This window comes from Colletotrichum spaethianum, assembly GCF_022836535.1.
Source record: "Colletotrichum spaethianum MAFF 239500 DNA, contig51, whole genome shotgun sequence".
Taxonomy (NCBI): domain Eukaryota; kingdom Fungi; phylum Ascomycota; class Sordariomycetes; order Glomerellales; family Glomerellaceae; genus Colletotrichum; species Colletotrichum spaethianum.
This window is the reverse complement of record NW_026054821.1, coordinates 32292-57489: the sequence shown is the minus strand read 5'-3', so window position 1 is coordinate 57489 and position 25198 is coordinate 32292. Positions and strand designations below refer to the sequence as shown.

At 53.4% G+C, this 25198-nt stretch overlaps 7 protein-coding genes and 3 non-coding genes across 10 annotated transcripts; 5 read left to right on the top strand and 5 right to left on the bottom strand.

Annotated features, from left to right (window-relative positions):
* Positions 1-329: 329 nt before the first annotated feature.
* ColSpa_11797 (protein DnaJ xdj1) lies at positions 330-1851 on the top strand (the record flags this gene model as incomplete). Its single annotated transcript, XM_049278009.1, has 4 exons — positions 330-393; positions 465-523; positions 613-1701; positions 1762-1851. The coding sequence occupies 4 exons, from the start codon at positions 330-332 to the stop codon at positions 1849-1851; spliced, it is 1302 nt and encodes a 433-aa protein (XP_049133966.1).
* A 512-nt stretch (positions 1852-2363) lies between these two features.
* On the top strand, positions 2364-2450 carry ColSpa_tRNA_318. Its single transcript is given in 2 exon segments — positions 2364-2400; positions 2416-2450. It is a non-coding gene; the product is annotated as a tRNA-Glu (tRNA).
* Positions 2451-2957: 507 nt separating this feature from the next.
* ColSpa_11796 (60S ribosomal protein L32) lies at positions 2958-3723 on the top strand (the record flags this gene model as incomplete). The annotated part of the gene is made up of 4 exons (XM_049278008.1): positions 2958-2997; positions 3145-3269; positions 3395-3516; positions 3615-3723. The coding sequence occupies 4 exons, from the start codon at positions 2958-2960 to the stop codon at positions 3721-3723; spliced, it is 396 nt and encodes a 131-aa protein (XP_049133965.1).
* Positions 3724-4589: 866 nt separating this feature from the next.
* ColSpa_11795 (uncharacterized protein) lies at positions 4590-4866 on the bottom strand (the record flags this gene model as incomplete). Its single annotated transcript, XM_049278007.1, is given in 2 exon segments — positions 4590-4805; positions 4816-4866. Coding segments are annotated over 2 exon segments (267 nt in total).
* A 4203-nt stretch (positions 4867-9069) lies between these two features.
* ColSpa_11794 (uncharacterized protein) lies at positions 9070-9918 on the top strand (the record flags this gene model as incomplete). Its single annotated transcript, XM_049278006.1, has 3 exons — positions 9070-9309; positions 9379-9564; positions 9619-9918. 3 exons carry the CDS (start codon positions 9070-9072, stop codon positions 9916-9918), a joined length of 726 nt encoding a protein of 241 aa, XP_049133963.1.
* Positions 9919-10576: 658 nt separating this feature from the next.
* ColSpa_tRNA_310 lies at positions 10577-10648 on the bottom strand. The gene has a single exon. It is a non-coding gene; the product is annotated as a tRNA-Ala (tRNA).
* Positions 10649-12055: 1407 nt separating this feature from the next.
* ColSpa_rRNA_051 lies at positions 12056-12171 on the top strand. Its single transcript, XR_007414282.1, has one exon. It is a non-coding gene; the product is annotated as a 5S ribosomal RNA (ribosomal RNA).
* A 224-nt stretch (positions 12172-12395) lies between these two features.
* On the bottom strand, positions 12396-14715 carry ColSpa_11793 (uncharacterized protein; the record flags this gene model as incomplete). Its single annotated transcript, XM_049278005.1, has 2 exons — positions 12396-13626; positions 13754-14715. The coding sequence occupies 2 exons, from the start codon at positions 14713-14715 to the stop codon at positions 12396-12398; spliced, it is 2193 nt and encodes a 730-aa protein (XP_049133962.1).
* Positions 14716-15690: 975 nt separating this feature from the next.
* Positions 15691-19323, bottom strand: ColSpa_11792 (tip elongation protein 1; the record flags this gene model as incomplete). The annotated part of the gene is given in 6 exon segments (XM_049278004.1): positions 15691-15753; positions 15804-17683; positions 17734-18367; positions 18385-18497; positions 18598-18990; positions 19296-19323. 6 exon segments carry the CDS (start codon positions 19321-19323, stop codon positions 15691-15693), a joined length of 3111 nt encoding a protein of 1036 aa, XP_049133961.1.
* Positions 19324-22819: 3496 nt separating this feature from the next.
* On the bottom strand, positions 22820-23094 carry ColSpa_11791 (uncharacterized protein; the record flags this gene model as incomplete). The annotated part of the gene is made up of 2 exons (XM_049278003.1): positions 22820-23039; positions 23087-23094. The coding sequence occupies 2 exons, from the start codon at positions 23092-23094 to the stop codon at positions 22820-22822; spliced, it is 228 nt and encodes a 75-aa protein (XP_049133960.1).
* Positions 23095-25198: the final 2104 nt, after the last annotated feature.

Genomic DNA, 25198 nt, shown 5'->3' with positions numbered 1-25198 from the left:
GCCGGGCACCGCGATGCTGATGAACAGGTGCAGGCGGATAGGTTGGCAGGCCACAGAACGGGGTAGCTTACCTGATATCTGCCGCGCGCTCTGAGTAGAGCCTGGGGGGTCCGTCCAGGGACTGTAGGGACCGCACGCCCCGTAAGGCACTGGCCTGTACCCCGCCAAACAAAGGCCGCCGCAACAGGTACACCGTCCCATGCCCGTACTCCAGACAAAATATTTTCAAGTCTACTCCACATCCCACCACTTTCACATCTCCAAATCACGCCTTGAAGGACGAATCTCGAGCGAATCTTAGCCCGAGTACCCTTCGAGAAGCCTCAATAATGGCCAGTGGTGGACCGAGTGCCGGTCCCGATATGTCGGGGGAGGAAGACATTGATCTCTACGGTAAGTCTCTGCTGATGGAGCCTGAGGGGTACTTTTTTTCGCTGTGGATCTCATTTGACGCATTCTTTCAGAGCTCCTCGGGATCGATAAGGATGCCTCGCAGGATCAGATCAAGAAGGCATACCGCAAGGTTCGTGATATCCCCTGCGGTTGCGACAGCAACAGCGACAGTGTCGCACGCCAAAATACCACGTACTGACTCTTCATTTTCCCAACCAGGCTGCCCTTCTTCACCATCCCGACAAAGTCCCTGAGGAACGCAGAGAAGAATCGGAAGCCAAGTTCAAGGCCGTCAGCCAGGCCTACGAAATCCTCAAGGATGAGGACAAGCGCCACCTCTACGACACCCACGGCATGGCTGCCTTCGACCCCTCACGCGGCGGTCCCGGCGGTCCCGGTGGCGTCGAAGTCGACCTGAACGATATCTTGTCACAGATGTTTGGCATGGGCATGGGCGGCCCCGGAGGCCCTGGCGGCGGCCCCAGAAGACCCCGTCGCGGCCCCGACGAGGACCAGCCCTACAAGGTCACGCTCGAGGAGTTGTACAAGGGCAAGACCGTTAAGTTTTCCGCGAACAAGCAGGTTGTCTGCGGCACCTGCAAGGGCTCCGGCGCCAAGGCGAACGTCAAGCCCCAACCGTGCGAGAAGTGCAGAGGCGCCGGTATGGCGGAGGCCTTCCGCCAGGTCGGTCCGGGCCTGGTGCGCAAGGAGACGGTCATTTGCGACCGTTGCGAGGGATCCGGCAACTTCTACAAGGAGAAGGACCGTTGCAAGAAGTGCAAGGGCAAGCGCACGACGTCCGAGACCAAGGTTCTCGAGATCTACATCCCTAGGGGCTCCCAAAACGGCGAGAGGATTGTGTTGGAGGGAGAGGCGGACCAGTTCCCCGACCAGACGCCTGGAGACATTGTTTTCCATCTGGCCGAGGAGCCCCACGACGACTTCACCCGCATCGGCAACGATTTGTCTGCTGAGCTGAACGTCACCCTGGCCGAGGCTCTTGGTGGCTTCTCCCGGACCGTCTTGACGCACCTCGACGGCCGCGGTATTCACATTGACAGACCTCGCGGCCAGATCCTTCGCCCCGGTGACATTCTCAAGGTCCCTGGCGAGGGTATGCCTTACAAGCGCGGCGAGGCCAAGGGTGACTTGTACCTGATTGTCAACGTCGAGTTCCCCGAGGATGGCTGGTTGAAGGACGACAAGGATTACGACGCTCTGAACAAGCTTCTTCCGCCCCCGCCCCCGCCGATTGAGGCCGAGGAGGTTGATGAGGTCGAGTACGAGGAGGTGGACAGCCTGGACTCGGTAAGCTCCTGACATGCCCTTGTTATACAATGCAGAACTGGTGCTAACGCATGTCTACAGATGGGTGCCAACTCGAGTGACCCGCGCTTCGGCGGCGAATGGGAGGACGAGGATGAGGACGACGGCCAGCCTCAGTGCCAGCCTCAGTAAGGAGGCGTTGGGACGATAGAGGTTTTAGAGGACAGAGTCTTGGGCTTGACGCCCTGAATCTCACGACAGACATGACGACCCGGACAGTGTAGGGTGAGCATAGATAGGGATTGAAGAGGAGTTTTACTTGTTAGGCTGGGCATCATCCCCCTCATGAATGAAAGGCAGCCCACGTATGGGTGCCATGTCACTGCTCAATTTTCAAGCATTTGTGCAACCAAAGTAAGCAATTCTAACACGTGGAGATAAGTTCTGCTTGATCTGTCAATGATTACGCCTGACCTGGCTACATCTGCATCAGGCAATACGGCATCCAATGTCGCAAAAGGGCAGCAGGCATGGCACAGAAGTTTTTCCTACCGTCAATCCGAGTGCAGCCCAGCGAACAGTGGTGACTCGTTGAAGGTAGGCGGTTGGACGTGGGCGTGATTCACAGATCTTGCGTGACGGCTACTGTTCATCGTGTAGGTAATCTATATACAATTAAGAAGACGCTAATCAACAACAACCACTCCCATATAGTATAGTGGTTAGTATACTCCGCTTTCATTCCTCTGATGAGATCCGGAGAGTCCCGAGTTCGAACCTCGGTGTGGGAACTTGATTTTTGCCCTTTGTTCAAAGAGTGGTCAGATGGATTTTTGCTTCAGAAATAGAAGTCCAAGAGAGAACACAACGACTGTTGTTGCACAAGGAGTGAGGCAGAACATCCAGCGGGTCAGTGATTCATTCCTCTGTTTCTCGCCCAATGCTTTCCCTCGTCTCATTGGCCGCAGACTGAGAGAGGCCCTGCAGCGCACCAAAGCCGCTAGCGCTCCCAGATGGACCAGCGGGGACCACCCACTTGCACAGTGCACCTACAATTTTTTTCCCCTTCGGCTGGCCCACACGTGACTGCCAAAAAGCCCTGTGGCTCCCTCCCACAACTTCCTTCCCATCTAAATCCATCTCTCAAAATTTTAACGCCTCCGACTCTGACGACGAACACCCGCCCCGACTAACCAATAGCCAGGAACAGCCGTCAAGGTGAGATTCAACTACCACCGCCCTCACCATCGACCTATTGTCGTTTTTTCAATTGATTACTGACGTTCATTTCCGTAAAGATGGTCGCCGCAAAGAAGCACGTTCCTATCGTGAAGAAGCGTATGTTTTTCCCTCCCAACGGCCATCGCACCTTGAACACCCCTCTACGACCCCGCGCGCCCGACACCAACGACGATGATACACATTACCGACGAGCGAAACTTCCGATTTGTGAACGAGAGGATTGACGGGTGTGATTTTGAACAGGCACGAAGCTCTTCAACCGCCACCAGTCGGACCGCTTTATGCGCGTTGACCGATCATGGCGCAAGCCCAAGGGTATCGACAACCGCGTCCGCCGTCGCTTCAGGGGTAACACTGCTATGCCCTCGGTACGTGAAACACCTTCCCGCTGGATCTGGACCGTCGTCAAGAGGAGGAATTTTGTGGTGGCAGACGACTATGGATAGAGGGGTTTTGAGATGAACAATCGCTAACCCAAGTTCTCGCACTACAGATCGGTTTCGGCTCCAACAAGAAGACCAAGTACATGATGCCCTCCGGCCACAAGGCCTTCCTCGTCAGCAACGTCAACGACGTCAACCTTCTGCTGATGCACAACCGCACCTACGCTGCCGAGTGCGTACATCCCCGTCCGTTTGCTCGTCGTGCTCACTACCCGATACTGAGCCACGGGTCCTCGAGAAACCTGGGAAATTGCTAACGAGCTCTCACAGGATTGCCCACAACGTCTCCTCGAGAAAGCGTATCGACATCATCTCCCGCGCGAAGCAGCTTGGTGTCAAGGTCACGAACCCCAAGGCCAAGGTCACCACCGAGGTTTAAGCGAACAAAGCCAGGAATGGTGGCGTGGAATCAGCTATTCGGGGCGAAGGGGGTCATTGGTTTTCGCCGGTCACTTGCGTTGTGCTCTCTCATATCCAGGGAACGGGAATGCATCGGAATACGGTTTCTGCTGCGGCGATGATTCAGGGCTGCGGCTTGGCATGGCTCGTACCGTTGTGCTAGGAAATACAAAAACAAAACACAACCGCAGCCACAACCAAAAAATTCAACGACTTGATGTTCTTTTCAGGGCGTGTTGTTCTCATTACTTACGTCTGATATTGACAAAGACACAAAAATGGCGTTGGATGGGGCAGGAAAAACAGAATCCTTCATACGCTCGGCAATTCGAGAATATCACCAACCCCTTTGGCCCCTCTTACTCCTCGTCACTCTTCCGTGTGCAAGTGAAGGACACTGCCGATGAATACAATTTAAAGGGGCTTGAGTGCGGATTTGTCAACTAAATGCTATGAGCCATACACATTGAAATGTCATCACCAAGGGCCCGTTAGATAATACTCAGTCCTACCAATTTTTGACAGTCCATGGTCGATCATGGTTTGCAAATCGAGTTCACGACCACGGCTGAAGTCGCCATGATCAATCAAATTCTTCCACACCTACATGTAGCATCATGAACTGCACCATTACTCAAGAAACACTTCTGAGTCGGGTTTGTCATAGGTGATGGGTGTATTATCTAGTTAGGTAGTTCGTCGTTCCCTTGTTTCCCTCTTATCGCATCGCGGCCATCTTTCTAACCGAAAAGAAACAACCTCAATAAGGACAGACACAAATAGGCAGAAAACGCTCGCATTCCCATCCTCGACCCGCAAAAAAAACTCCTGGTATCCATGGTCTCGTTAATGAATAAAAATGAAAATGTCGTAGTCTGGTTTTGTGGTAGGTGTCGTCAAGGTGAGGAAGGAAGGCGCCCTTGACACCCGCACGGAGTAGGTGATGTTGCTCTCGTCATCGCACCGACACCTTGACGCCGTGGGAACGGCGTCGCGCCTATCTGAAGCAGTGGAAACGGCCGATGCGGAAGCGCCAGGGGCCACGGTGAACGCCGTGGCGGTCTGCGTGAACGCTAGTGCCGAAGTTGCGGCCGCCGATGGGCTTGGAGTAGAAGAAGGGCATGGTTGCGTTTGTTGGTCTGCGTAGGGTCTTGCGTTTTCTGGCGGCAGTGTCAGTCTGAGGTACAGATACTTCATGGATTCCAAGGCGCCGGAACGCTGGAATGTGGAATGGGAGTGGATGGAGAGCTTACCTCAAGGTGTATGGCAGTTGGTAGGTAAAGCTTGTTGTTTGGTAGTGGCTTGGGTTAGGACTTGTAAGACTGGGCAACGGCCAAGAAACAGGACGAAGGTGTTGTGTTATATACACGTCTTGTTGCAGCAGCGGTGACGAGGGACCCAGAGAGAAAGAGGCCACCGGGGGCTTGGTTGAACAAGGTAACAGCAACAAACTAGCCGACACCCCTTCGCTTGCTTTCCCCAACCATTCTTGTTTGATCCAATAGCACAGGGTCTCAAACTTGGCCGGTAGGTTCTCGCTTGCGCTCTGCGGTGGTGGTGTTGTATGCCAAGAGCTCGTTCAGAGGAAAGGTGACGTAGCCGTGGCTGAGCAGTGGTCGATTGTTGCATGTTGTGGCTGGGGCGCAGTCCCTTTTGCCAGTGACGAAGGGCGCCAAGTGACCCCCGCACCTTGGGCTAGCGAGCAAGGGACTACCGGCGATTGGTGGAAGGACCCGATTAAGATTTACTCCCTCGTTCAGATGATTGATTGTGGCTATGGGGGTTCTGGGCCTTCTCGACGTCGACGGCATAGGTGAAATGATGGGCAGCGAGGTGAGATGCGAGGGACCGATCGAGAGTACTAGTAGGAAGGTTAGTCGAACCTCCCCTCCTTCCTTGACGTCGTTTCTTCCTTTTCTCTCATTTCCCTTGCACCAGTTTTCTCTTGAGAGGGGCCACTATTGAGCGCCAGGTTATTCGATGTCGGCGCTTTGTGAATGCTGGTAGTTTGGTTGACAGTTCCCTAGCTGCTCTTCGGAGGTATTAGAGTTGAGCGCTGTTTGACTAACCCATTTCATTCAACATAATGCTTCTGCCTGACGATCACTGCTTCTGTCGCTGCATGCTGCATGCTGCATTGCATTCTTAGTCCACCGAACCGTGTTGAGGATGAAGGAGTCACGTCTCCAGGTGAACATTGCACAGCCGGTGACCAAGCACGATTCCTTCGACATGTTATACAAGAAATTCCTCTCACTGTCATCGCTACAACGTGAATGCTGACGCGGGAGACATACGAGCGAACATGGTTTGAATGGCCTTAATGGCACTACTGGAGCCCGGCGGTGAATCAAGCGGCGCCCGCAACGTCTGGTTCTCAGCAACCTATCTCCAGCAACGGCGGCCGTTGTGGGAGACTTTTGCGCCTCTATCAATTTAGTAACTTTGTTCAGGAAACAGTCACATTACAGGTCAAAGGAGCAGGTCTGCTGGCCGTTGTCTCAATACTAGTGCGGTGAGACCACGCGCTCTCTATAGGGCTGGTTGTCATGCATGGCCACGTCTTTTTTTTACGGTTGCTCTCGTAGTAATCACTTCCCACGCCTATATGCAATGCAATAGTATGTTGGTCCATCTCATATTTTGAGCCTCGGTGGATATCGTGACATAAGTTCAGCCAAAGCAAGGAAATCTCCGTAACGAATCTTGCAGGCTAGCTGTGGTTAAAGCTGCGAATTGGATATGGAGAACCTTTGGATGACGCTTTGCAGCCTGGACCAACTCATACTACTAAGACTCTACGATTAATACACCTTCATCTTGCACTGATGGCTTGTTTATCTCAGAGATACTGTCTACTGAGTGTTGGCCCTGGCCATAGTCTCAAAGATAATGTCAACCGGTGCGGACTACTCAAGTGCAGTTCCAATCGTACCAGGCACTCTCGTTGACAGATTCCGAGTGGCGGTCCCGTGCTATCACATCAGGGGTAACGGAATATTTAACATTGGGACATTTGAATAGGTTTGTTCGCTTAAATTCTGATGTGCTTGAGTGGGATTCATGGTTGTTAGAAGCCTCAGTAGTCAGCCCTCTATCGACCAGACGGCCCGATAAGATGTCGAGCTGTTTGAATCTAAAGCCAGGCAGGCAAGACTGCAAGACTATTAGCCTACTAGATCCATATACTCTCCCTACCGCGCAAACCTCTAGATATGCCCAGGAGGAATGGGGGGTTGCTTCCCTTCTACGGGCAGAACATCTCGGGGAGGCCATGGCAGTCCTGCCTGTTTCTCAGCCCGGGCCATTAGGTGATGGCCTATCCGGGTAGATACCGGACATATCAACACGCAGCAGCGCGCTTTTGCCTTATTCCTGATAACATCTATTCAGTTGATCCAAAGTTATGTGCTCGATTCCGTCTGCCGAGTCATTGACGTCCCCGTTCCAGATGGGTCGCAGATCTGATGTAGCTGTCCCATAAAGTCTCAAAGGCGTCGAACACAAAGTTCTGTCATCGCGCCCGAGCCTAATAAAGCCTCACCGTTACGGATAAACTTAATCAGTGCACCCCGTCATTCCGACGACCATAAAGAGACCATCCCCTACGAAAGCGGTCCTATGAGGGGTTCACGCGTCATGGCATTCAGATGCTTCCCTGCGACAAGCTTTATATGAGGCTCAACCCACAACGACTTTCTTTTAAGCCGCAAACGGCACAGCGAACCTGCCCAATTGGGTTTCCACTGACCACAGTAACATCCAGGGTGGCCGGGCCGATTATTGTTCTCCTCGGACCGGAACGTGAGGCAGTTATCACAAACAAGCTCTTCACTGTCAGAACTGCGAAGCCGAAAACGCCCCCAACCGAATGTGAGACACGGTTTACGGGATGGATGGCATTGACTGCCAATGGGGAGCTGGATCAAGACACGCTTGCGGGGTATGTTGATCTTCCCCTATATGCATTTAGGTTCCTTGAGACATGTTCAATCTTCCGTTATGGAGACTTTCTCGTGGCTTGTAGTTGGGGCCTGCAGTGATAATACCGGTAGCTGCCAATATCGATTCCGCAAGCCACAGAGATGGCGTCATGTCATATACTTCAAAAATTGGAACGTCAATCCTCGGGAAGAGGGGATCTGAGCTTGACCTACTGAAAACGAAACGAACGACCGCTCTTGCGCCTAGGCCAGGGAGATTATGGCACCGCTCTCTGGGTTCAGTACCCTATGTGAAGAGAGACTGGTGGGATTCTGTGTATTACGAGATTCGAGCTAGGTTGTGGGTGATTGCAAGCCAAGCTGAGAAAGGTATCCTTATTGTAAGTTGGCGGCTGGCGGGGGAACGACCGGAGCCCGCAGCCTCATCCTTTCAAGACGCCGCCGGTCCGGAGGTTACTCCGGACGCTCTTGAGCGACACCTTAAAGGATTCTGGGAGCTTTTCTAACTCAAAATAATTTATAGATTTGACAGTGATTGCCAAACTGGCTCATATCTTACAGCATGCATACTGGTTCACCCGCAATACTAGCTACGTCTTTGCGACGGTGGTAACAGAATATGGCATGAACCCAACACTCTCAGAGACCTCAGTTAGGATGAACTGAGCAATTCAATGATAACGGAAAAGTAAAGAGTTTACACCCTGAGCAAAGCCACCTTGGTAGCATTCTCTCCATCCTAGGTGGTAATTGTCTCGCTTAGGATGCCAAGATATTAGCATCTTGGCAGAGGTGCTTTCTGACCGGGAAGAGTAATATGCTTGATAGAAACGGCCTCTGCGGTATACAGATCGACGTAGTACCAGTTGGATTTGCTTTCCCGTGTCAGATCCGGGGCAAAGATCTCCAAGCGTAACACTCGACCACTTCGACTGGCTCGTCTCCGTCATCGCTCGACTCAAGGCTTGCATGAATGCAGACATCACCAGAAGCTTTAGCAACGTATTCTTGGGCGACTTAGCAGGTGGAGAGGATTTCAAAGAGATGTACATGGCAGCTGAATCTGATATCCGGATGTGGCTCCTGAAACACGAATGCGCGGAGGCACCTCCGTCCAGCAAGTCATTCAGTCAATCTTCCCCTTTGGTCAATGACATACCCATCTAGATACATGAGCATTTTTATACGGCAAATATAATATCCTAAACTCTAGAATAAACCTCGCCTCTATAAAAGCTTCGATATCCTCGGATCGTTATCCACATTCTCCTCATCCCTCCTCATCATCATCAGCAACATACCAACATATCGCGGCATTTCAGACCTTTGGTTCGCTCTTCGCATCATTAGCATAACATAATTTCGCCGAGAAACCCGCCAAAATGCAGATCCAGGTCCTCGCCGCCGTCCTTACCACCCTCTCCTTCACCTCGGTCAAGGCTGCAATCCTCCCTAGAGCGACCATCACCGCTGGCACCATCGTTCTCCCTGAAGTCGTCTTTAATCCCTCCGAACTGGCCGACCCGGCTTTTACGGCGCTTAACATACTCCGTAATGATATCCTCAAGACAACCACTCTCGTCGGCGATCTTACTCACGCCAGTGGCACAACCGTCAAAGATGTATGACGAAACACCTTCCAGTTTAAAACATCTTGCTTGATTTGCAATGTACTAAACATTAGTCAACAGAGAACCGACCAAGCTACCGCTGTCACCCGCCAAGTGACGAGCAACAGCAACAGCATCCGCACCAGGGTTGGTACGGTCATTGGTAACCTGCTGGGTGCAATTCCTTCCGGCATCCCCGCTCCATCAGGCACATCTGCTGCCCCGGCTTCCGTTCCCACCGCTGAGGTATTTCAAGTCGCCCAAGACGTAAGTATACAGCTACTCAGAACCACATATGACCAAACCATTAAGATCTCCTAGGTCGTTCGTCAATCCCAGGCTCTGGCAAGAACCGCCACCTCCCAGCTCCAGGCGCTTCAAGGCCAGGGAAGCTCTGTGTCGGATGCTAATGGCAAGGCGGCTTACACCCTTGCCTATACCCAGGCAAGCCTTGCATTTCAGGGTGCCCTAAGCACCGTCGGCACTGCGGCCAGCGCTGCCATCGACGCTGTGGCCAACACTCTTGAAAACGTCAATGGCACCGCTGACCGCGTCCGCAACATCAAGTTCAAGCTTAACCCTGTCCTTGTCCTTGGTCTTACCCCTGATGTCACATTTTAAGATTTTCAAAAGCATTGGCGATCTTCTCCCGGCCTACCTCTCGGGATAGATGATTAGCATGGCTTCAGATACGACCAGCGACCAGCCTGAACAAGACTCAGCATAGTTGAACGGCAGCTGGGCGAACAGGTTCGCATTTTGATGTAAGGGTATGGTACGTTGGAGGATGTTGAAACTATGACAATAACAGCGGATGGATTATGCTCCTTGTTAGCTAATAATTGGTGAATCATCAATACATATTTGACCTTCTTCGTTCTTTTATTGTTCACTGATTTTCCTTGCAAGAGGCTCATATGAATTGTACTTATCTGATACCCATCTGTTTTGCTTCCTGAACTCTTTGCCATGACGTTCAAGTTCTCATGCCAACCCTTGAGGGTGTTTCAACGGTTTGACAATATATTTTTGGTCATCCAGCAGCTGTTGGCAGATATTTCCAATAATATAGACATTAGTTGCGCAACTGACAAAAATCCCCGCCCCTTGTCCTTTCTTCTCAAAAGCAAGTGCTTGTCGGAGAGAAAATAGCCTACAAGGGCTGCCCCACTTCGTTGAGTTGTCTCTTGATCTTTCGTTTCTCTCGCTGATTGAAACGTTACCATAGCCTCAATTTCGCAATGTTTGATGGCAAAAACGTCTAAAAGACGCAAAAGAATGGACGATCTGGGAATCGAACCCAGGACCTACCGCATGCTAAGCGGTCATTATACCACTAAACCAATCGCCCATGTGTGTGACGAAATTCGCACTTGGACCGACTTATACAGGACTCCCTTTGTCAAACAGATGCTCTATCACAATCAACAATGCCCAACCCCTGTTTATCCAAACATCCTAATGTGACTGCAACATCGGCAGTGGTTTGTTGTCAGTCAGACAATGGACCACCTGAACGTCTTTCGCGGGGCAGAGTCCGTCACCAGTTGCTACAACCCAGAAAACAGCCCGCCGTTTCTTCTTGTTGAGATATCTGATCTTCTAAATCCATTTCGTAGAGATGACCACAGAGCTGGACGCCAAGTTGACCACAACGGGAGGGTCTCTCCGTATCCCTCCCTGTCTTGGTGGAAGATCTATACTATACCACTCAAGATGCCACAGCAAAACCGTCACACTGTACTTCACTGCCTTGCATCACCGGTGGTGTCGGTGCCACCGTCGTATTGCTGATCGTGCGCTCCTTCGAGGCCCTCGTCGCTCGTGCCTTGCACGGGGTGTTTGATACGAGAACCTCGTTACAGCTTTGGGGCACGAAATGGCCCAGCTCCCGAAACAGTTGAGTTTCAGTATGAAGGCTGGTGAGCGGATCAATATGGATGTCGTTCTTCGCGAGCGAGGAACTGGCCGGAGACGGTGAGAAGGGCTCTGTTGGGATTGTTGTCCGTGGTCCGCCAAGTATGACCGATGAGCTACGGTCGAGGGCCTCGGAGTTGTGGTGGACAAGAAAGGTGAAGAAGGCGTTTGATTTTGTGGACGAGACATTCAACCGATAGTGCTGCAATTGTTGATCTGTAAAGGACTAAGATAGTCGATATAAGGAAACGAAGTAATCATTGCCATGGGAACAACCAGACGCCAGCGACAAGTGTTCTTTCTCTAAATTCGTATTGGACCAGACTTCGGACGTGAAGCTAGGCAATTGATCTCATGAATTTATACCTTCCACTGCGTATGTCAACACTTTGCAACTCGTGTAAGAGATGTGCCGGGATTGGGTCGCGTCGAAGCACACTTTCCCAGCCAAACAACCTATGCCAACAACAATCAACACACAATTGATCCGTCAACAGTAGCTTACGAACCTTAGTTGTTATTTCGAGAGATTGCGATGTCTCTTGATTTCTTTATTAACATGGAATCACCCGCCTGGAGGCGTGTCGTATCTCTTTGGAGCCGGAAAGGTTGTTGAACGGCCTGCAAGTCGAAACATGCACCACATTGCCACGTAATTTCGACAATCGACAAACCACAACAGATAACAGAAGGTAGACTGGTTTGAGTGTAAGCAGATGTTTTTGCTACAAGGATGTTTTGTTTCTGGAAAGTAGAGAGGGGGTGGGTATCATTGCCCATCAATGAGCATCTTGCGCAACAACAATACGATATGAACATCTCAACGTCGGCAATCTTTCACATACGACCATACCCATTGGAAAACTCGGGATCCCGTCCGCTCTCCCATAGATAAGCCAATGAGGGCCGGATTAGTAGTTGGGTCGGTGACGACCAGCGAATACCTGGTGTTGTATGTTTTTGGGTTTTGCTCCATATATGTCAATCACCAGCAGCCATGACCCTCTTCCACCACCTCTTGCTCAACCACGCCAGTTTCTTTAAGCCCCTAAACCTCTTTCTCAAGCACTTGTCTTTGTCAGTAACCATGTTTGCTTGGTGGGGGGGGAACCCACCCCATTATCACCACACGATAAAAAACGCCTGCACTTTCTTCAAGCAACCTATTGATGAATAACATCTTACAGACTATCGGGCCTGCCCTTCACAGAAACCACAATATTACAACGCGTGCCCTTGCCTTCAACTTCAACCCAAACCCTATCCTCAAAAAACCTCGCCGACATACCGTCCTGCCCAGCATACACAACTTCCCCATCAACCTTGACAAGCGCCCCCTTACCCTCCACGGGAATGCCCACAACCCCCCTCGACCCCTCTGCCGCCCTCACCTCCATTTTAACGTCCCCATACCCGTGGTCCTCCCATTCAACCCTGATGCCCTCGCCCTCCGGCGTCGGCACAACCCCCTTGGCCCACCTCAGCCCCGCCATCTCCGGCACGACGCTCCACGTCCGGAACCCAGGCCCCGTCGGTTTTACACCCAGAACCCACCCAGTCATCAACGGCACCAACCCCGTGGCCCACCCGTGCGCCATGCTCGTGTACCCGTCCTCATACGGCCTCCCCTCCGGCCCGATGCCCTCCCAAAACGTCACACCCGGGTCCTGCCGTGACATCCAGCCGTACAACCTCTTCATCTCCTCGACGGCGCTCTCCCCCATCCCGGACTTGAACCGGGCCGCGAGCTCGAAGTAGGATATGAAAGCGTACACCCTCTGGCTGAACCCCTCCGCCACGGCGTCCGAGTCGTAAAACGCGTTCCCGTACGGCCTGGCCGCGGCCCGTGAGTAATACCCCAATATCCCCTTCGCTTTCTCTCTGTCCACCACGTCCGTAAGAATGGCAATGCTGTTCCCATCCTGCGCGTGCGCATCCACAAACTCCCCTTCCTTCGTCCCGTCCCAAAATGCACCGACCCTCTGGTCGAAATTCCTCTGCCCCAAAGACCTCGCAACCCTGTCCGCCCGCCCCCTCCACCGTTCCGCATCCCCGTCTTTCTTGAACTCAACCGCCATCTCCGCCGCCCGACGCAGTGCGAGCACGTACAGCGCGTTGTAGTACGTCACCGGCCCCTGGCGTGGCAGAAATGCGTAGTCGCCGTACCCGGCCGTCCCGTTCAGCCCCTTGGTCACAAGTCCCGTCGCCGGGTCCGTGACAGAGGGGTACCAGCGGTCCAGCACAGCGACGAGGTTGGAGTAGTAGGCCGACAAGTACTCCACGTCGCCTGTGTACCAGACGTAGTCGTGGCTGCAGACGACCCACCAGAGGGGGTAGTCGAACAGCGGGAGCGTGTAGTTCATACTATCGAATGTCAACATCTCAAACTCATCATCATAAAAGGAAGTATAGCTAGGGAAAAAAAGGAACCCACATGCTCGCCGGTGGAATCCACCCATCACCCCTCTGATGCGCTGCCAAATCCGCCAGCACATTGCGACTCGCTTTACTCACCGTCCCCTTCCCGTGCGAAACATACCCCGTCATTGCCGCCACCGCTAGATCGCCGACGTACGGATCCCGATCCCTCTTCGGCGCATCGTGGATCACAAATCGGCCCTCGAGCGTCTCACTCCCCGCCCCTCGTGGCTCCGCATCCTCGGCGCCGCGGAACGTGTCAACGCAGAGGTCGTTAGTATACACACCGTCAAACCACCACCGTGTCAGCTCCTCGTCACTGCACTCGAACCACCCTTGGTAGGTGTCGGGCGTGCCGTGGAACGCCGAGAGGGCAAGGGAGAGGTTGGAGATTTCGACGCGGCCATAGGGGACAGTGTGCGGCGCGTCGGAAGGGAGGGCGTCGAGGTAAATGCGAAGGTAGCGGAAGCCGTGCAGACCGTCTGCGCAGACTTGCCCCTTTCCATTGGCGGCGTCGCGGTGCTGGCAGCCGTGCTTCACTGTCCAGATGTAGGGGTTCTTCTGGACTGCGATCTGGTCGCTGCCCGGAGTGATTGTGTCGCCGTTGTATGAGCGCGAGAAGTCGCTGACATTGCCCAAGAACCGCAACGTCTCGGAGAAGGCGAGTCGTATACCAGGTCTTTCCTGACTTTCCCCCCCGTCAATGCCAATTCTCCCGTCTCCACTTGGCGAAGCAGAAGAAGTCGATGACCCGGCAAACGAAATCGACAAGATTCCAACGGTGTTCTGACCGAAATCGATCGTGACAGAAGGGATTTCGTTCTCCTCTCCAGCACGGAAAAGTATCGTAGGGCCACCCTCTCCCGTGGTAAGACCCGAAGGATTGGTAACATCGCCGCGGGTGAGGTCAGGTACGACCCCAACGGGCTGGATTGTTCTAGACTCGCTGGCCCGGACATAGCGGTACCAGCTGGGCTCGTGAACAAACGAATTGTCGTCACGAAGAACACCACTCCAGTTAGGCAAAATTATGCCCCATTGACCCGTCACAAAAGCAAAGATGTTTGCCCACAGGCCACCCATTGCCGGATCTGTTAACGGCAGAAAATTAAGAGGCACCCAATGACGTAGGGCCAGCTGCGATTGTGCCTTGCCCTTACTGATAACGCTACTGGGAGCGAATCTTCTCAATTGGCTCTAGGTAGGATGGCTGACGTGGATTGTTGAGCTTAACGAATGGCTTGCACGGATGTTGGTGTGAGGACTGAGGATGGAGCGGGAACTGAAGTCGGCATGGGCGGGAAAGCGGGGGTCCCGGCGCTTCCCCAGATCGTCCGATCGACTAACGGCAGTTGGCGGGAAAGCTAAACCCACACAATCCCGGCGGCCTGCAGGCAGGCTGCAGATCGGCTCCGATGCCAGCGCCCGGTCCAAAACCATACGTTCTGTTGGCGCGGACCAGCCTAGAATGCAGACATTTCTGAAATCTGAGGCGGTGCCTTGTTCAATCAGACACTGAGAAATACGTAGCTCCCAATGCATCACTTCTCATGTTTGTTGATGCCGCGGGCTCGAACGCGGCTCATTTCATCATCTCATCACATCACGGGTACAGTCGCGGCAGAAACAACCGTTCGAGTCTCAGGAACAGACGACCAAGTGGTATTAGACAGCGCTGCGTCTCATCTGCCTCTCGAAGCTCGACACCACTCCAGCGGCTCGAAAACCCCCCTATGCAAAGTGACCACGCCTATACGACGACGACGCACAAACAAACGTCGTAACTCTAAACAAAAGAAAAGAAACGCCCGTCGGGTAGGCAGTTGACATGCCCACCCGCGAAGCCTTGGTATGTCCACGCATCTCAAGAAAAGAACAAGAAACTGCAAAATCCGCGCAAAGTATCCATGGCGCTAAGGTTCATATCAGCGACCACGTATCAATGTCGTCCATCAATCCCGTATCCCTCTCAATCCATGTACCAGGACGCCGACAAAAAGTCAAGAAGGTACTGTACACAGTCGCTCTTTGTAAAACATGATGCTCGTAAACGAGGCCTTATACAGTGCCTCTAAGTCTTTGCTTGCGTGCTAACCAGTCGCCAAGCATGTTGTCAAGTTGCTATTGCATGTCAGCGCTAGAAATTTCTTCCCTCTGAGATCTGTACTGACCGTTGTAATTTCCGCCAGCTTGGCGTTTTGTTCCCTGAACAGGGAGCCTGCAACGGGGTGTTCCGGCCCAGCAGGTGGCACATCGCTCTTGTCGTAAACCACCACCAGCATGTCTCGGATATCGGAGCTAGAATCGAAAAAGGCCCGAAGCTTTGTGTCGTTCCAGCTACTGCCCGTGGTGCTTCCGCCTGTCGAGGTGGAACTGGCCGTCATCGAATCCTGCGCGCGATGTCTTCCCGCCTCCTCAGCTTCGATAAGCTCCGGCGATGGCGACGTGGAGTGGCCTTCCTGGCTCGAGGTGTCCACCATGAGTGCAGGCGGGTTGTTGGGGGTCATTGGCGAAACTTGCACAGGTGACTCGGAAAGACGATCCCTTTCCCGTTCTGCAGCAGTGGGCTGAGGTTGAGGTTGTTGAGGATGCGTGGGAGTAGCCGTCCTGTCGGTTTGAGCGCTCGCACCGCTCTGGGTGCTCATGTAGCTGTCGGGGAACGCTCCAGGCAAGGGTCGGGCCGCCTTCTCTTCCTTTGTAATCTGCGCGGCTTGTTGCTGCACCGGCGGCTCGGCGGGAGCGGGCTCCACCTCTTCTCCCGAAGAAGAGTCGAAGTCATCGAGCTCCACTCGAGACTTAGCCTTGGTGACCTTCTGTGGCTTGTCGCTGCTACCATTCCGTGAGGGAATGATCTTGGACAGCGACGACTTTTCTTGCGGTGGCGACCGAGTCGTCTCGGGAGACTTGATGCGTTGCTGTTGGGCTGCGACATCTGGGTCCGACGAGTCGTCCTCGACGATACGCATAGAGGCAGGCGGGACGTTTGAGACGTTGTTAGGCCGTCCTTCGGACGAAATGAATTCGGACAGTTCTCGGGTGGCAGACTTCTGTGGCGTAGAAGCCCCGGACTTCCTCGAAGGCGACGGTTCCACCCTTGGCTGCTGCTTCTGGAGCTTGTTGCTGGGGTTCCGTTGCGGACCGTCTCCTCGCGGTGACAATGGCTCCTTGAGTTCCTCCTCCTCGCGATCTTGGGATTCCGTAACAATGTCCATCGATCTCTTGCCGAAAGACTCGTCATCGTCATCGGTAGACTTCTTCTTGTCCTTACGCGAGAAGAAACTCCGAATCGTGCTCGTCTTTTTCTCCTTCTCCTTCTTGTCCTTCTTCTTCTTATCCTCCTTCTTGTCCGGCTGCAGCTCCTTGTCAATCTTGTCCAGGCTCGGTCTTTGCTTGACCTGAACACTTTCCGTCGTCGAAGGTCGCGAGCCGCTGTCGTCACGAAGCAAGTTAGGCGTAAGCGTGATCTTCTTGGTCTCGACGGTTTCGTCCTTAAAGAAAGAGTCGGTGTTCCTGACGGTGCCGTTCCTCGACCGACTGGGGCCTTCAGGCTTCTCAAAGATTTCGCCGCTGTCTCGCTTCGAGTCGTCTTCTGGTGCCTCTTCCGCCTTTGCTGGTTCCACAACCTTGACCTCCTTCGTCGCCCGGGGTTTCAAAGGCTCCACCTTGGCCGTATCGTCGTCCATGTTCTCCTCTGTCGATTGCTGTGCGGCTGACTGTTGCTGCTGCTGTTGTTGTTGCTGCTGCTGAGCGCCCTTTTGTTGAGAGAGGAGCTCGTCCACATCCTCCTCGTCCGAAGAATAGTCGTAGTCCGAATAGTCGACAAAAGTCGGAGCGGCGAATGCGACCGTCTTCTTCTTCTTCCTCAGGGCAGCCTTGAACGTGCTCTTGGACTTCTCTCCAGCTTGGTCCCCAAGCATTGTGGCAGAAAGCTGATCTAAGTCAGAAAGGTTCATCTCTTCCATGGAGGGAGCGACTACGTCAATGTTCCTGTGCTTGTTCAAGCGCGCCAACCTCTCGGTTGGCGTCTCAATGTGCTCAGCTGGCAGGTAGCCTAAGTCACGTTAGATACTGCCTTCGCCAGAGGTAAACAGGGGATCTCACCGATGCTGCTGTCTTTCACAACACGCACCAGCCACCAGTAGCTGTTGCTGTCGTCCAGCAACACCATCGTGTCGCCTTTGGTGGCATTTGCTTGGCCTTCGACGGTCGCGACGAAGGTATGTAACGCGTAAACGAACTCGAAATCGATATCCTCTGCTTCGTGTAAGCACTCATAGCCCCAGCCACAGACAATGTATCTAGAATCATCAGGAAGAGAATCGTCATCGTCATCGTCATCGTCATCATCTTCATCGTGGATTGAGGGTACGTAAGGGACCGTAAGGAGGATGCCGTTGTCGTCGAGCCCGCCAACTGCCTCATCTCTTTCTGCCTTCTCCATCTCGGCACGTCGCTGCGCAAAGTCTTCGTGGCCGGGTACCTCAGATCTGCGGAGCCGAAGCGGGCGCACAACAATCGGTCCATGTTGTGCCACACTCTCCATACTGAACTTTACTTCATGACTCCTGACATTTCCGCCATGCCAAATCCAGTCGTTGTAGTGATCGTAGAATTCGTGCCGATACTCTACTTCGTTGTAGGGTTCACCAGTATGCCGGATGCCGTATTGATTGCTGGTGTAGTACTCGTTGGTGCATTGCTCGTCGTATCGTTCGTCGTCGTTTGTATGTCGACCCTATCCGGTATACTCACCACGAAGATGATGACGATTTGCTGAAACGGCAGATGCCTTGCTATGCTGCCAGGAGGGAAATGCATGTGGGTATTGAAGGGGCTCAGGGTAAGGAGATGAGGACCTTGCCTCGCTGAAAGTAGGGGAAATGGGGGAGCCGCGGTCTCTCATGACTGGTAGAGAATCGACTCGCCGCGGCCATTGTTGCGGAGGGATATTCGAAGTGTACCCACCATCTTCAATCGAAGGCGAACTCGAGATCTTGTCCATCATGTCGTCATCGTCCAGGTCATCGTCCGTGTCGTCCATGTTTCCGTCGTCCGAGTTCGTCGCACCTCCGTTCTGCGCGACGGCCAGCGCATCCTGGTGCTGTTGCTTTTTGCTTGCGTCGTCCATCGCGGCGGTGGTGAGCTTCCTGGAAACCTCTCCCGCAAGGTCGTCCGAGTCTGAGATGTCGTCGTGGCCTGGGCTCGTCCAAGACTGCCTTGGGTTGTGCGATTGGTCCTCGGCAGATTCTTGCGCGACCTCTCGAAGAGTCTCTGCCTGATGCGGGCCAAAGGAGCCGGTCGTTCTTGAAGTGTGGTCTTTCGCTGACGGTGCGTCGGGATCTTGAAGGTCGATCGTGTCTGGAAATGCGACAAAAGAGGCAATAGGTCAGCGTGACATGTCGACCAAAGATGGCGAACAGTTTGGGGTTTTTTTTTTTTCTTCTGGAGGGGGGTTCTCCTGGCTAAGGGGAAGGAAAGAATTCTGTAAGATTGATCGGCTGCGGTGCCAGCCGTTAAACCAAGACCGGTTCAGACTAAAGCTCAGACACAAAAAAGCCAGGGCCAATGGGGAAAGGGGGGAGGTTATGTTTGGGGTGAGGCATAGTGCGATGCGCCAGGAGGAATGGATGTCAGCGCGGGTGTTTTGGGTCGCATAAACCTACCGGCGCGGATAATGTGAGGTCTCGTCATGTCGAACTAAGATCGTAGGCCAGCACAAGCCAGCCAAGACGTCGAGGGAATTGTGAATATGTGACGGGACTCTCGAGTCGTGAGGGTCGTATTGCGTGGTATTGATGTCAAGCACCGAAACTGATCGTTCGTGTGCAGTGCAAAACGTCCCGTCGTCCACAGTTCGGCGTGGATTATTTTCCGTCGCGTTTGGCCGCCAGCCCCTTTGGGTGGCCGTCAGATGGTAAAATGAGACCCTGGTCGGTAGACGACGTATGGACGGCACAAGGTCATGGAGCGAGGGTGACAAAAAGCTGGGGCGTTAGGCGACTGCCAAGAGGATTGGTACGAGCAAAGCGTGGCCTGGTCTGGAGAAGAGCGCAGAGGGAGGCAGTTGGCGTTGGACGGGGGGTGAAATTGCGACTCCGCTGTTTCGTCGGCTGAGCAAGGACAACGGGTTGGGTTTCTAGCGGCGCGCGCGAGATTGTCGTCGGAGCTGCCAGGGTGCGGCGTCACGGCGGAACTAGCCACGATGGGATTTGGCTGGAGCAGGCCTGGCGGTAGACGAGATGGATCTTGGCCGACTGGACAGCGAAGAGTAGCAGCTCAAAGCTTCCAAGGTCTATTGCCAGAGCTGAAAAGCCGCTGGTGCATAAGCCAGGGGCGGCGGGTTGGTGGTCGTGTGTCGGGTCTGGGCGTTGTCGGGACAGTCCAGGAAAGCGAAGCTTGGTGTCGTTGAAGGAGGGGGTGGTTGGTTTGGATGGCTTGCTGTGCTTGGCTGGGCTGGCAAGGAGCCGGGGCTATGAATAGAACAGGGAACGGCGTAGTTGGTGAAGGAGACGAATGAGACGAGCGAAGGCGACTCGTCAGCGAGAAAGTAAGGATGAAGGAGAGAATAACAGTAATGATAAAAAAGGAGCGACAAGGGCCGATTGGCGATCGTTGCCAATGGTGAAGTGATGATGTTGGGCCCGTCACAATTTTTTGTTTGTTTGCAAGCAATTAGGGGTGGTCGAGAACTGCCCACGAGTTGGATCGGGAAGGCCCAGAAAGAAAAAGAGAAATTGGGGTGAGTGGAAAAGAGAACAACGTGGAGGTCGGTCGCAGGAGGGAGGGTCTAGCCAGAGTATGTGTGTGTGCGTGTATAGTATGTTTGTGTGTGTGTGTGCTGTGTGTATTGGTGTATGGTGTGGTGTGGTGTGGTGTGGTGTGGTGTGCGTGCGTGCGCGGGCGAATATGACGGAGCAGCAGGATAATAGGGGAAGGCGAGAGAAGGTGAGCGAGACCCAGGTCGAGCAGAGAAGCTCCGAGGACGCTCGTTGGTTGGTCGGAACCCCTTTGCTGTGCTGCCGCCGCTAAAGCAGCTCAAGATTCAATCTGATGCGGGAGACTGTGCAGGAGGAAGGCACTTGAGAGATGGGGATCCCGCGTGCCGTGTGCTCTGGAGGTACGGAATAGTCCAGATGATATTGTGCTGCCTGCTTCCTTCGTTTTCTTAGCTGCAGCTGTTGTGCGCTCCCAATGTCAGGCACACAATACGCGCAGCCGATCACTCTTGGTGGTTGTGTCACTTTCCCAGGGGAACGGTATGTCAGCCCAATCCCCCCCCCCCCCCCCCCCCCTGGTCCCATGTCTCGCCCTCGAACAAGCTGAGAAGCCTCTCTGGGTATCTGCAAAAAAGGGTTAGGCAAATAAATTGGGCAACGGACCGTCCGTCAGTCAATCTGGTTCTTGGTCCTCGAATGCTCCAGGTATGCCCACCCTGCACGATGTTTGGCCAGGGGGTTGGTGGACTTGAAACAACTGGGAATCGACAAGGGCACTGTCACTGGGGCCAGTCATTTTCCAAGATTCCATCTTTCCTGGTCAGATGAAGTTCCATCACCTCCCGCTCGATGCGAGAACTGAAAACTCAGGAGCCACCTCCGTTTCTCCCCAACTCCGTTACAAACTACTCTGTAGGTTTTTCTTCTCCCTTTTCTTTTATGCGTCCGTATCACTGCCCTGAAGCTGCTACTGCAGCTACCGTTCCCCCCTTTCCCTCGTTCTCCTTGAACTTGCGTCGTGGTCCGTTCACCAACAACACATGGCAATCCGTCGCCCTTTATCAGAGACCAGGTACCTTTGTCATACTCCTTGAGCGGAAAACTACTTCCTGCTGTTAGGGGAGGTCCCGCCCTGGACACAATTAAGCTCTCGGGGCCCGTGTCGTTGGCCACTGAGGAAGCGGCCCTTCGCATTGGCTGGCGTACAGATTGACCGTCCGTCGTGGTCCAGAACAGTCATAGTGCACTACTTCCCACCAGCACCTATAATGTCGCCCAAGAGTCGCGATCGACACGTATCTTGCTATGTTCGGCCACTTGCACAATATCGAGCTGATCCACATTCATCGCAACTTCCGAACTCCCATTTCCACTTCCGCATAGTCCACTGAAATATCGTCCGGATTCAGGTAGACAAGCACCCCGATGCATGACGGAAAATAAACATAAACAACGCGGCTTCGTCATTGCCTTCCCATTGCGTTGACCTCACTGGCCCCGGGGATTAAAACAACCGGCCGGCCTCCATGGATCTTTGACATGGATAGCTCTGCTCGATTGCGAACAAGCAGCGTACAGTCACGCGCTCCCAGATCGAACGGCGTTCCCGGCGTCAACCAAGTTCGTCAACCTTCTGTCCGTCTCCGGCAATCGACATTGGGAGCAAAAGAGCGTCCGGACGCTACCCACAAACCACCAGTCTTCTTGCGTCGAGAATCTCGTCGGTGCGTGTGATGCATTTCACAAGCTTCACTGCGTTCGGTCAACCACCCAAGCCGTGGCCGCCCGCCACCAGCATCCACAGTGTGTCAGAGCGGTTGGCCCGTTTCGTCGCGCCTCGCCTCAAACGCTCTTCCAACTCAGTCCCCTATTCGCGAACGGCGCCGTCGACCTCAGTCCCCAACCTTCGACCTGTGGCATGGACGGCGGCGCTTTCCCCGTGGCTTGTTCAGCTCTGTTAGACCCTTGAGTGCAGGGCTTCGGCCCACGCCGAGTGACCCGAAGACCGAGTGCGGAATTCTAGACAATCATCGCAGCATGCCAGCTGCTTTCGTGAGGCCATTCCATAGGCAACATCCCTCCCGGTCGTGCACTGTCTGCAAACAATCCTCAAACAGCTTTCCCATTGTTGTTCTCGCGGCCATCATCCCGCCGACTACGGCTGGATGGCCCGATTCAACATTCGCCGTAAGGATAACATGGGGACATGTCCGCGCCGGCAACCCGTGCGATTGTGCATCCCCGGAAGCTTGCTGAGCACGAGCCAGAGCCCAATCGCGGGCCACGGCCGCAGGCGAAAGTCAATTGCATTGCCCAAGGCAGGGCCAGCGTAGAATGGAGGCCAGAAAAGAGCCTCGTTTTGAAACCCGTCCCTTCGGGACCGAGGCTCCAGGGCTGCTAGCACGACGCACCTCGCTTACATCTGCTCGTCTGTGCTCATGCTCTCCTACCGAACGGCCCAATCTGCTATTCTAGAGTTCAGCCAGCATTGCGAGCCACCGCCGGCCGTCTGATACTCGGTCAAATGTTGATCTGACAATGGCCACTCCCAGCTTCTCGGTGCTTGTCGTGCGCTTCCATGATTCATAGAATATGCACAGCCCGGCATCATCTGCCACGCTGGAGACGCAAAACATGCCGTCCCAGGTGAAGACAGGTTTGCGGTCCAATTCTCCCTGGATGCGGGAGTGCCTGACTAATTGCGAGTGTCGGTCGACCTCTGCATGTCAGTGTCTCACCGAGCCATGTTTTGCGGCCGACTGATATGCTATCCTCAGGGGCAAAAATGACAGGCTGTCTCTCCCTGCATTATGTCTCGGCACCCAGAGACACGGCTGTTGGCGGTGAACAGAGAGCACGCAGAGGTGATTTTACCACGATACTCGTGTTATCTAATCGTGGGATCGAGAGCCCGTCAAGCCGTGAGGATGAGCTCTTCATCCGAACTGTTGAACGCATCCACATTCGAAACTGCCATGGCGTCTGAACAACCCTAGGGCTCACGCCTACGCGATATCATTGCAGATCGTCTGAGCATATCTATATCCCTCTTCTTGGCAAGCTTTTAGTGAAGACGACGGCTCCGCCACACGCCCTGCGTCTCCCTGGAGATGTCGCGGGACGTCAGTCCCTGCATCCGGGTTGTCACACTCACATCAGCAGAGATCAGAGCATAGCCTTGGCATCGTAAGAGTACGTGGTCGACGATAGTCTGCCCAGCTGCTGAGGCAAGGGACTCCCGAACATCAGACCAACTGACTGAGACCAGAGATAAGAGCAGCTGGAGTCGGGTTGTTGTTTCAGTGGGCAACGTAGTGGCTTAGGTATTGATGTGCTCCCGGGTCCAATGCAAGGCGGAGGCGAGTTGCTGGTGGAAAGTCGTTGACAGCAGACGGAACAGAAGAGCGTCTACCAGTAGAGCCCGCCGGTATAGCTCCTCTCCTGAGCGGGGAAAGTGATAGGCTGCTTCGGTCGTTGTCCCTTCCGCCAGTCCCATCTATACCAACTTGCTTGTCGTGATGAATGAACCAGATGGTAGCCACTTGTTCATTGGGGTGTAAAAGAGAGCTACACGGTCTTCAAGAATTGACATCTATGGAGAAAGATAATGTTGCAGTGTCTCCTGATGAGAGGCTGGTGTAGCTGAAGGAATGCGTGATACATAATGAGAACGCAAGAAAGCCTACATGCATTGGAGATTACTATATGTCATGGCGTATTCCACCACCCCAGACATATGTCATGTTGAATGGGTTTATATGCGAAAATCATGACTGAGGCACTTCTGCCAATGGGGTCTTCCATAGCCCAGAACTGCAGGAGCTGTAGATACTGCGAATGCCGTGTCTCCAGACTATCATATAAATCAGGCCCGTCGTCAATCAAGACCTATGAGATCTGTATATCGCTTGCCAAGACGTATAAAACACTTGCCTTCACTTTTTGCCATTCTGATTTTCTGCTAGGATCTTCCCTTGTCTTGTTGAATTGACTTCAGTGTCTTCTTATAACAGTAAGTTCAGTCGATATCGATACAAGAACTACCATCTTCCACCGATTTTGTTTACATGCAATACTACTTCCGCATTGAGGTATTGGACGGAGATACCATTTACCATGGTTGACACTTGACAAAGCTTCATTTTAATAACCGTATCCCTAGTCTCTCTTATCTCACCACTCAAACTTGGAGGTCAAACTATGTTAGGAAACGATGGGTGACATGATTGCTTGACTTTCACAACTTGACCAGGCGGTAGGCTGAGTGACGTGAAACAGATCGCATAGTCCAGTCACCGAAGTAAGCATTTAATCGCATACTGGAGCATTCTGACTGCTGCCCTTATCATGTGTACGCTCTGCAAACCTACCAGGCCACTCATACACCCTGCAATGGGGTTAATTTGTGGAAGATGCCGAACGGTGGAAGTAAACGAGTAGGGTATGCCACCTTCCGATGGTGTTGGCAAGTTGGTCGAGGGAATGGAGACCATGAGTAACAGTCCATAAAAAGCTGATGTTCCTAGAAACGAGATCCTCGCGGGCCTCGCAAGTCTCCTGCCCGTCCAGCATCACCTCTCTTACCCGTGCCCCCATTATACGCACGAAGACCTTCCATGATCAAGGCACGTCAGGCGAAACGCAAACTGGCGTGTAGACACGGGGCCTTCCTGGCAAACTCCATCTCCCTCGTCCGACTCGTACGCGATAACTTCCACAAGAAATACACAGACAGAGTCCAATAAGTTCTGGAGTAACCAGAAAGAGTGTACGCATACCATCTTCGTTCAGGTAAGTGCGCATCTCAGTAAGGGAAGCGCGCCTTACAGAGTCCTCGGCACCTGCTCTCT